Here is a 16,624-nt window from a genome sequence, read left to right on the forward strand (position 1 = left end):
TAACCCTTTTGTTTATCATAGCTGTCCCTTTAACTGGTTCTTGTAACATACAGAGTTGTTGCTCCATCACTCATCTCCTTCGCTAGCTTCCAGGCCTGTTGCGAAAATGCTAAACATGTGCCTGTAACAGCAGCTGCAGGTCCCAAGCTTGTTGTTTGGAATCCAGCTTCAGCACAGAGTCACTGTCAGTCCTAAAAATAACCCAACGAAAGGCAGCCCGTCCCAGTGACTTGGCAAAAGCTTTTCGCCATGCTGCCCACTCCATGTTGATCTAACCAGCTACTCAGCTGCAAACCGCTTTTTTACTGGAAGGATGAGCCATTATTTCCATTCTCTGCTTCTGTGGTGAGTTTTGTTGTTGGTTACTTATTTCATTTTACAGCGTTTAATGACAGGAAATGTCATTTATTGTTGGCTTCAGAGGACATTGGAGTCATTACATATCGTACTAATCATGAGCCAAACCTACTTTGTTGACCTTTCAACAGCACAGTGATGCTTCACTAAGGAAGACAAGGCGATACGTTGGAGTTTTTTACTCTAACTAAGTGGGTCAAAATGTATCTAGAGTTCTCTTTAGCTCCCTTTTAGGCCTTTTTATTTGCACTTGAGTAAAGGTAATAACAATAATAAACTTTTATATAGCTCTTTTCTTAAAAAGGTCATAAAAGGCTTCACTGAAGGAAAAAAAATGAAAAACAGAAGATATAGCGGCACAGAATAAGAACAGCAGAAAAAGAAACCAAATAAAAACAGCAAATGGATCATAAAATACATTTTGAAAATGTAACTGTAAATGTAAATGTGAGCATGTATAAAGTATAAACACCCATTAACTTGTTCTGAAGAATTGATAAACACCTTCTTATAAAAGAACATTTTCAGAGAAGTTTTAAAGGACACTAATGATGTAGGCTGCCTGGTTTCAGTAGCTAGTCTGAGGACTCTGACAGTTAAGGCCTGATCACATTTAGCTGCAAGCAAAAACACATTTTATTTTACCATTTATTTGTAAAATCAAAGAAGATATTAAGTAATAAATGGCAAACTATCATTTTTAGTTGCATTTTCTGTGTAAGTTGAAGTTATCTCAGTTGTTGATCTTTTGTGAAAAGTAAATATTGTTAAGGCAGGCAGCTTATTTATGTATTTTTCCCTCCTTGCAGGTAAGCTTTACTCTCACGTTGTGACCGTCCCTGCTGAAAGCCGATTTGATCTACATTTTGAACTGCAGCTGACCATGGTGCGAAATGTGGATGACCTGGACTTCTGCCTGTCCTCCCACCCTCAGAGCATCCTAGAGGGCTTACGCTCCCTCTGCTCTCAGCCAAAACTGGTCGACGTCACGCTGAGCGCCGGCGGCCGGGACTTCCCCTGTCACCGCGGCGTGCTGGCCCTCTGTAGCACGTACTTCCGCTGCATGTTCTCAGGGGACTTTGTGGAGAGCATAGCTGCGCGTGTCGAGCTACAGGATGTCGATCCTGACATACTCGGCTACTTGCTGGACTTCGCCTACACAGGCAAGCTGACCATCAACCAGAGCAACGTGGAGGGGTTGATCTGCACCTCCAGCCAGCTGCAGTTTCAGTCGGTAAGAACTGTGTGCAGCCGATACCTCCAGCACCAGATTGATGCCACCAACTGCCTGGGAATCCTGGAGTTTGGGGCCATTCATGGCTGCCCTGAGGTGATGGCCAAGGCGTGGGCCTTCCTCTTGGAGAACTTTGAGGCTGTTCAACAAGGTGAGGAGTTTCTACTGTTGGAAAAGGACAGGTTGGTTTCCTTCCTCTCTGACGAAGGACTACATATCCGGTCAGAGTGCACGCGAGTGGAGGCCATCCTGAAATGGGTCAGGCACCACAAGGAGTCCCGGCTCTGCCACCTCCCAGAACTCCTCACCTTGTCCCATCCCTCTCTACTCAGCCTGGACTACCTAGCTGACACCCTGCTGAAGGACAGTCTGGTTCAGGCTTCCCCCAGCTGCAGGGAGGCCATAGAAAAAATTCACAGGGAGGTGAGTGAGTTCACACTTCCTGCTTTCTTTTTTCCTCTCCTGTCTTTACTGCACGAGTAATTCTTCAAAAATGTCTTCTTTACTTTGTAGAAAATGGATTTAGCACCAGAATATAGGGACAGACTCAACTCTCTGAGTCCACAACCAAACTTGCAAGAGGTGTTGGTTGTGCTAGGAGGCCGCTCACTGGATGACTCAGATGAAGATGACTCAGACGAAGATGAGGACAGAGACCCAAGAGTGCAAAGACTGCTGCGCAAGAACTGTGCTTTCTACAACACGAAAACAAGTACAAACTTCTTTTTTTTTTTTGCACGTATCCGAATTTCAAGTTTGTTTAAGTTCACAATTTATTTTACAACAGAACTTTGTTGGGAAACGTCCATCGGATTCCTTGAAAAAAAAAAAAAAACAGTTTGGCAGATGTGTCGCTGGTCGTTAACTGTAGTGCTGACAGAAAAACAGCTCAGCAAGAATGCGGTCTGGATGTGACAAAATTGGATCATCTTCTCAGTTCCTCAAACGAGCGTTTTATTGTGCAGAGCTGGAAGAAGGAATCCGTTTTGGGTTTTTCATGGGATGTCAAGGAAAAGATTGTTGCACTGCGTTATAAGATTCCAGGTTTTATGTTCAGGCAATGACAACTGAAGCCACAGTGTCGAGGGCTGTGCCAGAACAGTTGAATTTCTTTCTTGACCTAAGTTTGACCCCTTCGGAGACATTTATTTGTGAAAACATGAATCTAGTTTCCCCTCAGTATCTGAAGGATGCTAAAACATGAACTCCTCTTTTCTTTTTCTCTGCAGAACAGTGGCATGAGCTCCCTAATTTCCCCAACCCTAACAAGTGGGGTTATGCCATGGTCTCCCTGAACAATGACGTGTATGTCACAGGTGAGTCAAGTGTGTGCAAGTCTGTAAAACACAGACACTTCAGGAGCAAATGGAAGCAATTAAACGATTTTGAACGTAACCCTCTTGAGAGGAATGAAAAATGTTGTCAGATTCTTGACAAAGCGCTGTTTTCTGTCTGACAGGGGGCTCGCGAGGCACGAATACCAACACCTGGTCGACCACAGAGACCTGGAAGTACATCACAAGGGAGGGGAGGTGGGTTACCGTGGCACCCATGCTTCGGCCTCGAACTAACCACACGTCGGCAACGCTCAATGGGGAGATTTACGTCATTGGAGGTAAGAAAATAAATACAGTCCTGCATGTGGTGCCTTAAACCTGCAGTGCAGTGGAAAACTGATAAATCCGTGTCGCTCATCTGTTCTTAATGGCTTACCTCTGCGGCGAAAGTTTGTCAGAATTCGCTTGGATTTCTTCTTTGTGGTTGACGAGTTTCAAAGACAGCCAGGCTCTGAGAACAGGGCAGTATTTTAGATGTGTGGCGTAGTTCGTGGTGGTGGTGATGGTGCGTGCCGCCACAAACACACACCTTTAAATTTAAGTATTTGTTTACATTCACGAGACCACTTACATCTCCCTCCTGTAGGTACAACATCGGATCGCGTTGAAGTTGAGCATTATGACCCATACAACGACACCTGGTCCTTGACATGCCCCGCCTTGAAATATGTGACAAACTTCACGGCCACGGCGTGTCACGGGAAGCTCTACGTGATCGGCTCGTGTGCTGTGAAGTACAACGCGTTGGCCATGCAGTGCTACAACCCCGTTATAGGTAAGGATGATACAAGCAAACCTAATTTCTATAAGGGATCAGCTTTTTTCACTCAAATCTATACTGGCAAGGGATTATGTAAGTTTTTTAACCTTCAATTAGCAGCTTCGACATCATGTTGATGGTACAATGTCTTGTAATATCTCTCTCCTGCACTATGTAACTTCACTGAGAGGATTGGGTCACAGTGTCACACATACGTTTACATCAACATACCAATAATTTTAGACCTGCAACAGTTAATCAAATAAATCGATTGGTTGCCAACTATTAAGTCAATCGCCATGCATTTGGAGCAATCGGTTGGTTAGAGTGATTGTTTTCTTTGACATCAGTTTTTTTAAAATGTGAATAATCTTTTGTTTCTTTACTTATTGTGGATGAAACACTGAATTAAGGATGTCATCTTTGGTTTTGAAAAAAACACTGATATGAAGTTTTTTTTTTTTTTATCATTTTCATGACATGACAATTCATAGATCAGACAACTAATCGATTATTTGGGAACAATGACAAAACACTCACTGTTTCCATTCCATTTTTTATTTACCAGCCTTAAATTAAGTATTGATGTTTGTTTTTTTCCTTTTCATGTTTGTTTTTACAGATAGCTGGAGCAGCATATGTTCGCCCTTCATTCCAAAGTATTTGTCCTCTCCTTGTTCTGTCTGTGTGGATGGAACAATTTATCTGGTTGCTGACAACACTAAGAAAGTCTACTCTTACGATCCAGATGCGAACATGTGGCAGAAGGTGGGTTCACATATATCTGATGACTTAAGTCAAAATACAGTTATTTTATCCCTTGTATTAATGCTAACTGAACAGGATTATAGCGAAAATAATCAGTTTTATTTTGCCCATAGCTGTATGATGATTTTTCCTCTCTTCAGGTCCAGCTTCTCCACATGCTCCATGAGAACGGCGGCCTGGTAACGCTGGATGGCAAGCTCTTTGTCACCGGAGGACATTGGAAAGGCATGGAGGGGGACTACGGGGTAGAAGTGGAGATTTACAACCGAGCGTCCAACACCTGGGAGGTGGAGTGCTTCCTGCCAAGACTTTGGTTCTACAGCAGAGTCTGCACCATTTTCCTTGATCCGTCCCACTGGCCTGAGCTCTTCCCCGTAGATTCAACATAACGTCCGCGAGACATGCTCCTGTAGCGTGGCATGTTTACCCCAGGATGTCTTTGTGCCTTAGAATAGCGTGTTACACGATCCTCAGGTATTCTTCTTGGTTGTTTTTAGGGCCTTGCTTGGCTGCTCTGCAGGTGTTTATTTATACTCTGTATCATGAGATCTGATTTCTTTTTTTGTGTCACTCAATGGTGCTCGTGACTGATGAAATCTTTGTATAAATAGTTCATAGGACGCTGTTTTGACTGAGAATTATTATTATTATTAGCATTATTTGTTATTATTATTGGTGATTGTTTATCAGTGGTTTGAAACTGGCAGTGCTCAAATTATTGATTATTAAAGACTCTTTGGAAAAACACTGTTCACTTTGCCATGAGTGCCCTGATGATCATTAACTCATCGGAATCTGGTAGATCGGCTCGTGGCGTCTGTGCTGCCATGGAAACGCAGAAAGCCAGCATTATGTTCCTATGGCAACGGACCGGAAGCGCGTGCTCACCTTGGCAACGTCCACAGCTTGCAGTTGCTGACAGAGTTTCTTAGCTCAAAAAAAAAAAGTTGTCTGTGACTTTTCATTGGCAGGAACCAGTTCTGTTGACCTAAGTTTATTTTTTACTACTTTACTTTAATGACTAGTTAAGGTTTGTACTTTGTTTGGCTCAGTATCTGACTTCTCTTTTTCTCAAGTTTTACCAGCCAAACGTAAAGTACAGCAGGCTAACGTTAACGTTAACGTTAGCGCGAGGTCTCTGCCTCGGCAGATGACAGTATTAGAGTTTTATCTTCACAAGCTAGCGGTTTTATTGTTTTATTGTTTGCAATGACTTCTCAACGGGAGCAGGGTGACCACTCACCCAGACTGGAGGCTGTGATTCAGGTTGGTAACATAACAGCTGTTGTGTTAATGATATTATAAAGGATTTGACACGTCTCAGTAGTAAAAGCAGAGGTGTAACGTCAACGGAAAATAACGAAATTATAGATGGCGTAGTTCCATTTCACTGAGATATTCTCAGGGTCATACTGTCACTTGAATAAGACCTAGCAGCTATAATTAGTAACACCTGTAACACCTAACGAGGTGAAGTTAGTTTTAGGTTAGATATCGGACACACATTCACTCCGGAGACACCCAGCGGTGTCTCTTACTTAGTGTCACCCAGTGTTGGCAGCAGGACGACGGTTAGCTGCCCCCCAGCACGTCGCGCTGCACTGGAGGCTGACTTAGGGACCGTCAGTAAATGATGGATTGTTATTATTGTTTGTTTGATTTACACAAAACAGTGTTTCTACACTCTGACATGTAGATATTAGTGAATATTATAAAATGAAATATAAAAATACTGTACTTATATCATGCAGCACACTTAATGTGTTACATATTTCATATACATATATATAAATCCAGCATTTCTTTTCAATACCTTCCATGTCATGTGACCCAGTGACACCAAAACAGTGCCGAATTGTATTACTGTGTATTACTATTACAAAGAAGACACACCTAATTTTACTGGGTTTTACTGCGTCTTCTATTTTATATGAATATATATTATGAAAATTCAGCATTTCTTTTTAATAGCTTCCATGACATGAGACCCAGTGACTCCAAACAATGCTCACAGGGTCACATGACTTGAGCCAAAGCCACTGCTTATAAAAAATACAAAACATATTAGCAATCAAAATAAGTCTGTTACATGAAATATGTTCATATTTTTTTCTTTATATAAAAAATTGAAGTAGGAATGGCAATACAGTATTGTAGAAAATAAAGTACTTAGTTACTTTCCACCACTGTTGAAAGGAAAAATTAATATTGCTGTGCTGAAATGATTAAACAATGCAAGTGAATGAATTACTCAAACAGATGAATTAGGTTTTTTTTTTTGTTTTTTTTTAGGATTTCTGTTACTTCATAGGATATTACATGAAGAATGGCTAGCCTTCTATAACACTTTATTTCAGAGGAAATATTTAACTTTTGACTCTGCTACATTTATCTCTGTTATAGCTACAGATTGAAACTTTTCCTAGAATCATATAAAACATTATGCATTATTCAAAGTGCATAATGCGTGCCATTACTGTTGAGTAAGTACATTTCTGTATTTGTGGTTTTTAATGTTGTATTACTGCTTTTCCTTAAGTAAAGGGAAAAGTACTTCTTCTGCCACTGTTGTCCTCATAGTCAAACCAAAAGTCTGGCCCTTGTTGCTCAGTTATTTAAGGTTTTGTGGTGATTGGTATGGTTGTAGAAATTGGAGGAGTCTATGCTCCACTCTGATGGCAGCTCAGGAGAGAGGTCTCTGACACTTAGAGGTGATGGACAGGAGTCTACGCCTGTCTCCACCCACATCCGCCAGATCATCACACGCAACCTGATGGAACAGCCAGCTGGTACGGAAAAGAGCTTTGATTGAATGCAAGACAATAGCATTGAACTCAATTAGTACAAACAATAAATCTGACTTGATAGATATCATTATACCTGGCATGGGGTAACAATGACACTAGTGTATGCATGATCTGTTTCCTTATCCAAGGTGAGAGCTCTCAGGTCAGCAAGCTGGAGGAGAGCAGGGCCCCAAGGGAGCAGCTGTCTCCCGGTCAGATGGACCGTGACCAGCCGCCAGTCAAGCACGCCAGTCTTACAGACAGGGTAGGAGTGACACAGGGCAGCAACACATTCTCAAGTCAAGGTTAACCTGTGGAACATTACTTACATTTTTAGCATTCACTGGAAATATATAGGATTTCATGAAATATGATCAAAGAGACCAAACTGGATGCACAGGTAATATCATGTAGATAACTACATCTGATAAACATTGTCATTCACTGAGTTTATATTTGTACAGCAACACACAGGAAATATAGACTTTTCATTAAGATTTGGGTTGCGACTCAGTTGTTTTCATTATCAGTTAATCTGTTGATTATTGATTGATCCATCCATAAAATGTCAGAAAAAAGGTGAAACATATGTGTGTCATAAAGACCTAGATGACAACTGTACATGTCATGTTTTGTCCACAGCCCAAAGATATTCAGTTTACTGTTAAAGAAGCACAAATAAACCAGAAAGTACTCAGATCTGAGAAGCTGAAATCAGACAATTTGTACATTTGTCCTTGAAAAAATGACTAAAAACAATGAATCAATTATCAAAATAGTGAGTGTTTATTTAACAGACAGCTAATTGATTTGTCATCTGTAATGAACACTGAAATCATTTTAGTGTCAACATGTGCAACTACGTAATGGTGTAATGTCTCATCAAACTGTATCTCTAAAATTTCTACAGAAAGCCTTTCCCAACCTAGTGAGGCGACGTAACTGAGACTGTGTTAGCAGACATAGTTTATAATGTCAGATGATGCAGCTCTTGCAGGATTTGGAGTATGTATTACTGTTGCTGGTAGATTTGTGCAGTTTTGTTTGGAGATGAGATCAAGAAGGTTAGCCACACAAGAGCACTGATGGCAAAAAGCTTCGTGCGTCTGAAATGGAATATAGCTACAGTAAACATCAGTGTACCAGTGCTCTTTCCAGCAGGGAAAGCCTTTTGGGGCTGAACAAACAAACAGTGCGGTAAGGTAGGAGCAGGTTTGCATATACTCTAGTGAAAACTGAGTTGGAAAAAGTGTGGAATATACATATACAGACTCATGATTGAATTAATGTAACTTGGCAAAGGCAGATATTCATGTCATACATTTTTTTAACTGTTAATTAACTGCAGTAGAATTACAGCTTACAGCATGTGCTCTAATAGCATCCATTGTGTATGTGTGTGTGTGGGGGTGGGAGTGTAAATATATGTGCGTGTGTGTGTGTGTTTGTAAGTGTAAATAAAAGAGGGGAGGATGGTTCATGAAGGGTTTCCTTGTGGTCTGTTCAGGTAGACTCGGACCCCCTGTGCTCACGAGGACCGGCGTCTCCCTTCATAGCCCCCCTTTATAGATGCCCCTCCGTGTAGCGACTGCTGTTCTGGTGGGGAAATTGTGAAGGTCACTGGCCTCCTCCCTGGAGAGTGTCAAAGAAAAAGCTCATTTTTCATGGTGCACAAAGCAGCCATTTGTGATAACACTGCCCTCATTCTGCTACTTGAATCTAATGAACTCCCACTTGCTTGCTTTACTCTTGGAACTTATTTTAAAACCAAGGCTATAAATATAACTTAATTAGCTTGGCAGATATATATAGCATATTTATTTTGTTGATATCTTTAGATGTGTGAAAAGGCACTGGACAGAAAAAAACATAAGCAAGTGTTGATATGTGATGCTCTCACTGCTGAGAAACAGTTTCAGAGAGTAGAGGGGTTAGCACGAGAAGGATCTTTTTTTTCACGAAGATCACAGAAGCTATACGTGTTAACACAGCTGAATATTTTATCCAAAGGTGTCTTACAAGTCAAGAGGTTCATTACAGCACTCTTGTTTTGACTTGTCTGATCTGGTGAAATCTCCTGTCTTCTCCTTACTTTTTTTTCCCCCTGCAGAACAGCATTATTTTTTAGCAGCTTAGCTTGGATTTGATGTTAATGCAGTGTGCTAATCAATGCCCTGCAGCTGAATATTCTGTCCTGGCATCCACTTAGAGCTCAGCATTTAGGCCAGAAGTTTTATTTGCATGTCGCTTTCTCCCTCAACATTTTCTGCCAAAGGAATAATATCACAGGCAGACAGTATACTGCAAACTCACTATTAAACCTCAAGAGTAAGGTTGAGCAATGATTCAGTATAATCATCCACTGGCTTTTGATGGTATAATTCGGTGATGAGGTGAAATCAGATTGTTGAAAATTAATATGTTGAAGCAGATTTAGGGAACAAAGTGATTTGTTAAGTACTTGTATTTCGCTGTACATATGAAGAGATTTATCTGATGGAGTGCATAGCTGTAAAACACAGTTTAATCCAATAAACATAAGGAAGAAACATATTCAAACATATGATTGTAAATAAGAAAAATATTCACATTAGCAATATCACCAAGTTAACATCCATCCACATCCATCGGTTATTTACAACTGTCATGATTCTCAGCCTGGAAATAATAACTTACCTTTACTGTCTATTTTGTTGAAACGCAACATTCGTCCCAGCTGCCTTAAGAATGGGCCAACTTCCCTTAATAGTTTCCATGGAGTATTGTAGGTAAAATTTGTCTTGATAACTTGCTCATAACTCTTTACTGGGCTTTCCATCACGGATAAGCATGCAAGGCCAACTGTAATGTAGTGTCCCTTGAGCACTTTTTGGTTGCATGTGTTGCTAAAAAGCACAACCTGGTTTGGAGCAGGTATGATCCTGCCTATACAGTAACAGCCATCCTCATAGTTAGAGTGTGCCCTCCTGTCCAACACCCAGCCCTCAACTACTCACAGCCCAACTTGCTCCGTACCCTTTATGATCAGGTTGATGAAATGTGAGCAGGTGTTTTTCATTCCAGTTTGTACCAAGCCAAAGACAAAGACACTTGAAGCTAGTAATAGGAAGGTGTTAAAGGAATGTTCACCCGAAGTGAAAATTCAGTCATTATTCAGTCATTCGTAGACCACAGAACATTTCTTGCAAAAAAAAAACTGAAGTAGATAGACTTGTTTTTACGGCTCAGGAGGCCTAAGCCAAGTCTATGTCCCAAAGATCCCAGATTTATATGGAAAGATACACGCATTTACACCCTAGACCATCTAGCTTGTGTACTTAATTTACACAGGGTGCACACGACCACTCTTATACTGAAATAATCCCTTAATCTCTCCATGGGGTTTAAATTCTCCAGCTTCATATTGTGTGTCTTAATAATTTTCCTGCAGATTTCACAATGGAGTTCCTGCTATTTGCTGACAGCAGGACTTCACTTCTTCTTCACAAATATACATCGTTTGGTTGAGATCAAGAAGAGATGCCGCTGGTTTGGACACAGCCAGGATAACTTGTTTCCCGTCTTTGTGCTGAGCAAATATATTTCTGGTTGATTCATATTTAGTTTACAGACTATTTTCTCATCTAACTCTTGGCATGAGAATTAATCAACATAGTTTCAGAAATGTCTACAATTCACTGAAATAATTGTGTCATTTTGAACCAAGGCTTTGACATGTACTGTATTCTAGGAAAATGTATATGATGCCCAACTTCTAAATTTATTTTCTGAAACATATCTGATGCTCATCGTGTCAGAATGTCGGCTGAAGCAGGCCCACCACTGATGGAGAAATCCCAAATCCACATATTTTCCTAACTTTCCTTAAGCTTCTTTGACCTGACATAAGACCATTAATGCAAAACTGGTGAAGTCACACCTGGACTCTGAAAGCCTTCCTCTGTGTCTCTGTTAAGTCACTCAGCGTGATCTCTGGTGACCCCAGAAAATTGCACCTGAACCTGGAGAAACCTTGACCCAGTTTGTTGAGTTGGATGGCCTCAGGAGTTTGGAGAACATGTTGGGGTGAATTCTGAACCCTCTGTGTTGCTTTTGGAGCCTGGCCAGTGTGCATTTTCTCAGACATAGACATCCATACCCCACTGCCTGAACACTTAGCAAGGGGCTGCACAATATTGCAGTGTGGCAGTCAGTTGGACAAAGATAAACTCTTGTTGAATGATTTCTGACACCAACTGCCATTTGCCAGTGCCCTCTGAAATCTTGAATCCCTCGGGTCTCTGCGTAAAAACCTTGTCAAACATCGTTGGAGCAGATAAAGTCTCTTTTAGGGATTGTGTTACTGTCCCCTTTTACCCTGCTACCCCCCTCTGTTTCTAGTTTGTTTTTCCTGCTGGCACAAACCATTCATTTAGGCTGCAGTTTGAATGGAACCCTGCCAAAGAAAGTCTGACTCTCTCAACTATCATGAAATTGTAAAAATTAATTGCCTTCCCCAGAGAAAATATGCTTAAAAGCCCATCTCAGCGCTGAATTCTGATGAAAGTATTCCATTAAACCTTTTCAACATTTGACATTCGGCTACTCACATTACCCGACTTTAAAGTCAAACATTAAGCACACTTTTCAGTACTTTTTTCTCATCTCAAGAGAGTTCAATCAGATGTGACTTGAACTGACTAAGTGGGTGTACGTGTGCATAGGGTCTCTACAGCATTGTCCTTCAGGATTGCATTGTGTTAAGCCCTGCAAGGCCGGCCACATGCTTGTAAGTACACAGCATGTATTATTAGTTTGGCTGTGTTTATACAGATCACTTGTATCCCTGTGTGCCATCATAGCAGCTGTCCCCATAACCAAAAAGTTCACTCCATGGTAACACACACACAGCAGCTCCCTCCTCACTTCTATTCTCTGTGTTTGTTATTCCACATTGTGTAATTACCGTTAGTGATGATACATAAACAGCTTTCACAATCAGCTGGGGCTCTTTCACAGAGTCAGCAGCACTCAGGGGGTAATGTGAGGGGAAAGGGGAACGCGTATGTTGTTGAAGTAGGATAGTAAGTTTTTTGGGCAGCTTGGGGGCGATGGACATCCGCTCCAGCTGTGTTTAGGAATCTGACAGATAGTGCACTCCATTAATTCCCTTTATTAAGCCTCTGGGCCCAGGCCAAGCCAGGGAAACGATTGCAGCTGTAACCCTTCACATGCTGGCTGGACTGTGCACTCAGGGCCAGATTTTGCTCTGAGTTAGTCAGAGATAGAAAGAAAGAGCACTGAGGAAGTGCAGTAGTTGTTGAAAATGAATTGAAATGTATAGAAAAATGGGTAAAGATCAACAATGACGACAGAAATTAATTCAGAAGTGCATAACAAATTAAACAAAACCCAGCTGAAACATTAGGTAAACTGTTCAGTTAGTTATCAGATGTCCAAATGTTGTGACATTAGGTCAGTGAAAGTATATTGTAATCATAACTTGGTAACTGAAATGGATTGGATTTTGATCTACAACATGAGCAAGGCAGCAAGTTTTGGCCCAAACACCAAAGCTTTCACAAGGGCCTTGAAAATGATTCTCTTGTTGCTTGTTGGCAGATGAATCAAAGCAAGATTATCCCTTGATGTTGTTTGAAATATTTATCAAAAGAGACAATACAAGGAGTGGTGCAAATCATAAATATCAAGAAATATAAAGGCTAATTCAAAGCACATTTTAAGAGGCTGAAAAGACTTTTACTTTGGAAACATAAGTGGGGCTCAAGAAACAGATACTTGGGGATGAAAAAAAAGAAAAGCAACCATATGGAGGCATAAAACATACCATGACAAAAAGGCTGTTTTTATATAAATTGCATCTTGAACTTTATTGCAAAATGGCAGTAGATGACCTCAAAGAGTAGGGCTACATTGGGATTAGGCTCAGCCCACTTTAGGGGGCCGCAGGGCTGCTCGAGAGTGATTGTACTCTGAGGCAGATCGTAAATAGCAAGGGTGTTCAGTGAGCACACTTCTAGGCCCCCAGTAAGCCCTGTAAGCCCCAGAGTTAGGGCAGATGGAGGACTGGGATTACTCGCGTCTCTCTTTTGCCTTTTTACAGTCACCAATGGATGGGTGTGTTGTGAAGAACAATGAGCTCAAACTGACTTGGAGATGTGGGTGATGAGATTAAATGATGCAAGCAGCGCAAGGGAGTAAATGTTGGTGTTGGGGAGTTAAGTGAGGGTCCGGGTCTCCACAACAGAATGTTATGGCGCCCTCTTGGGAGCTTCCTGCACGGAGCATGGCTAATACAGAGCAGCCCCCGGCCTCCTGCTTTACAGCAGACTGGGGAGAAACAATAAAAAAAAAAAAAGCATCCCCTTCGTAGTATGCGGAGCAGGGGCGTGGTGCTGGCAAGAAGCCCACACACTGCAGCTATGTATGAAAAAGTGTAAACAAGGCTCCTCATCCGGGCAGGGTGGGGACCTGCAGGAATTGCCAGGGATACCTGGTCACTGAGTGCACCGCGAAGGAAGGGAAGGCGTCATCCACAGCGGTGACAGTTGTTATGGACCTGAAGTAGACATATATATGAGAAAATTGTGCTCGAATAGTATACGTGACAATTCACCCGTGAAAGTCAAAACAAATCTACAATATTTGTGTAATTTGCATGACTTTCCAGCTTCAGGGCGGTTTGTATGTCCTTGAAGTATGTATTTTTTTCTGATGATGTCTTTAATTTTAGAAAGACTTCACAGATATGCAAGAAAAAGCAAGTCAAGCTTGTAGAGTAGTAGTAAAGAAGATTTTGTGATATAATCACATTGCACTTACTGATAATTTGTAGTTTGAGGCTCCAGACACTTAAGTTTCAGCCAATATTTATATGTATCTAAATCCTGGATAGTTTACATTCTTGTTTACTTGTAAAATCTTGTGTTTTTGAAATGTTGTGTTTTGGCCCCAAGGGCCACCATAGTTAATTTTTAAAGAAGAGTAAGAGTTGTGGGTGGTCAACTAGGATCTATTGCTCATTTTTGTATTAGGCGTCCCCAAATGGGTTAGTTCCAGCCTTAGTGATGTTGATTATGCTCCCTCTGGGGCCTTATTAGAGACAAATATGTGGGAATATCTCACCCCATATTTATGAGTGTCTTCTCACGAGGGTTAGTATGATTTAGTTTTGGTCTGTTTCTACGGGATACATTGGTGTAGCACAGTATGGTCTCAGTTGCATAGTGGCTTCCCTCCCCAAAGTTGTCACAGCATAAGATCCCGCTCTGAGGCTCCAGATGTAGATTAGGCTCATGTGCTGTTGTAAATCTTGTGTGCTATGGCCATGTATTCAAGGTGTATTTATAAAGTACATGCTTGTTAGTAAGTCAGTGTTATTGCTATAGTTATGCCAAAATACTTAAAAGGATGCATAATCACTAATGCTCCACACACAGCTGTTTCCAGGAGTCCCTTTAAACACAGCTGCTGCAGTTTTGTGTGTTTCAAACACTCCGCCCATGTTGTTCCTCCCTTCTCAGTCCCTAAAGCTGTCACCTCAACAACGGGCAGTAAAAGAAGCTTTTGTGCTCCCCAAGTCCTCAGAGAAAAACACTAAAAGCACAGAGCCAATTGCATGATGGCCGTTAGAGTAGTTTGTAGTATAAAATTCTGAAAAGGGCATTTGAAAATGTGTTAATAATGGTGGCAAAGTGGCTGGGTTCAGTGTTGAACAGTGAGACTATTGTCTTGGCTCTCTTGGAGCCTGCTGGAGAGATTAAGCACCCAGAGAAGAGATGAGGTACAGAAGAAAGGCAGGAGGGAGGGAGTGGGTCGCAGGGTTGATTTGAAGGGCTTGGATGGTGGTTTGGAGTGTGTTGCAGGGGAGCGGGCTCCCTCGCTCTCGCTCTCTTCCTCTCCTTTTAAATGAGAAGTCGGCAAGGGCAGCTGGAGGCACGCAGTGTGTTGTAGTGCTCTAGGGCCATGTGGTTTGTATTAGTGAGGACAGGGTGTCTGGCACCAGGATAGAGAGTGGGTGGTGCAGAGGGAGTTTAGGTTGTGTGAGGTTGAGAGGTTACAGGACATTTGGATTTCAGATATGGGAGAGGATATGAGATTCTGCAATCACAAAGACCAGTGCATGTATATATCTTTGTTTTTAGATCCATTTGACAGCTCATAATGCATAAACACCAACATGAAGAGACCTAATGTACTTGGACATCCCCACCCAGACCCCATCTTTAAGTCTAACCACTGTCTAACCACCAACCCTCCTGTTGAATTAATACAGATGGTCTCTAGATTGGTCTGGTCAATCAAATGTTGACCATTACAGGGTTTCTGGTCTTGTTGGGAATGTACTATGCACATATTTAATCTAATCAGTGTCAATATCATTGAATTACGTGATTATAGTAATTAACAATCAAGAGTGCTGTATTGTATGTCCTTTTTGGCATAAACATGCATTCATAGAACACCTCAAAAATGCATTAAGAGCTGGTATGCATTAATTTTATTTTTTGTGTTGAAAACGACTCAATGATTTGTCTGACTGTAAGTATATCTTTTTGCCCATTTATTAATGCTTGGTATAGCCAGATAATTAGCATGAGATAGACTGAGTTACAGGTTTGTTTAGTACATATTATATAATGCAATCTAATACATTTGGTTTGCAATAAATCCTTGTGAATGTGATGGATATATGGTTCAGTACAATGCAGCCCAGAACAACAACACCACAATAGCCACAAAAATTGTCCTTCATGACACATTGTCAGTAAAACAGGATACATAAGCTTTGTGAAGGATTATTGCAGGGTTGTTGCAATTGATCAGATTAGACTTTACAAATGTATCGAGTATATTTACACTATGTCTTGTAATGTGAAATATCCTGTCACATTGTCAAAATTGTTACCACTCCCACCAGCTCGATCAGATGCTAATGCTACCTTCATCAGCTGACTCAGACCAGGACAGTGTGTCACCAGGATTCCTGCAACTGCCAAACAAGGAGAGAGCTTACAGGCAAAAATTGCAGGTGTACCAGGAGGCCCAGCAGAGACAAGCCCAACTTGTTCAGAAGCTTCAGACCAAGGTGAGCATAAATTGACCTCTAATTGTTTAATTAAAAAATTAAAAAAATAAGGTCCCTTTGGCTTAACTGTGCACTTTCTTTCCACAAGGTCCTTCAGTACAAAAAGAGATGTGGGGAACTAGAGGAGCAGGTGCTGGAGAAAACCTCAGATTCTGAGAAGATGAGATTGTTGGTATGTGTAGACTGCAGCGTCACCTTCAAGAATCAATGTTACATAGATATACTGTAAATGACCAAGCTAGGCATTAAACCATTGTCAAAGGTGTTTTCCCTTTTTACCTCATTAGTTTTAAG

At 41.3% G+C, this 16,624-nt stretch overlaps 2 protein-coding genes across 4 annotated transcripts in view; both read left to right on the forward strand.

Moving 5' to 3' along the window:
• Window positions 1-3: 3 nt before the first annotated feature.
• klhl30 (kelch-like family member 30) lies at window positions 4-5,197 on the forward strand. The gene is made up of 8 exons (XM_037115328.1): window positions 4-345; window positions 1,167-2,014; window positions 2,105-2,303; window positions 2,821-2,907; window positions 3,051-3,206; window positions 3,515-3,703; window positions 4,311-4,456; window positions 4,597-5,197. The coding sequence occupies exons 2-8, from the start codon at window positions 1,241-1,243 to the stop codon at window positions 4,843-4,845; spliced, it is 1,800 nt and encodes a 599-aa protein (XP_036971223.1). The 5' UTR covers window positions 4-345; window positions 1,167-1,240; the 3' UTR covers window positions 4,846-5,197.
• Window positions 5,198-5,333: 136 nt separating this feature from the next.
• The window catches only part of crocc2 (ciliary rootlet coiled-coil, rootletin family member 2), a 36,372-nt gene continuing 25,081 nt past the window's right edge, over window positions 5,334-16,624 (forward strand). For 2 of the 3 annotated variants that reach the window (XM_037114326.1, XM_037114327.1), the window contains exons 1-5: window positions 5,334-5,722; window positions 7,104-7,245; window positions 7,392-7,507; window positions 16,163-16,330; window positions 16,419-16,502. In XM_037114326.1, the coding sequence (XP_036970221.1) occupies window positions 5,666-5,722; window positions 7,104-7,245; window positions 7,392-7,507; window positions 16,163-16,330; window positions 16,419-16,502 (567 nt within the window). In that variant the 5' untranslated portion in view covers window positions 5,334-5,665. The remainder of the gene's footprint in view (window positions 5,723-7,103; window positions 7,246-7,391; window positions 7,508-16,162; window positions 16,331-16,418; window positions 16,503-16,624) is intronic. The other variant, XM_037114328.1, reaches the window with a different exon arrangement.

This window comes from Acanthopagrus latus, chromosome 11 (genome assembly GCF_904848185.1).
Source record: "Acanthopagrus latus isolate v.2019 chromosome 11, fAcaLat1.1, whole genome shotgun sequence".
Classification (NCBI taxonomy): domain Eukaryota; kingdom Metazoa; phylum Chordata; class Actinopteri; order Spariformes; family Sparidae; genus Acanthopagrus; species Acanthopagrus latus.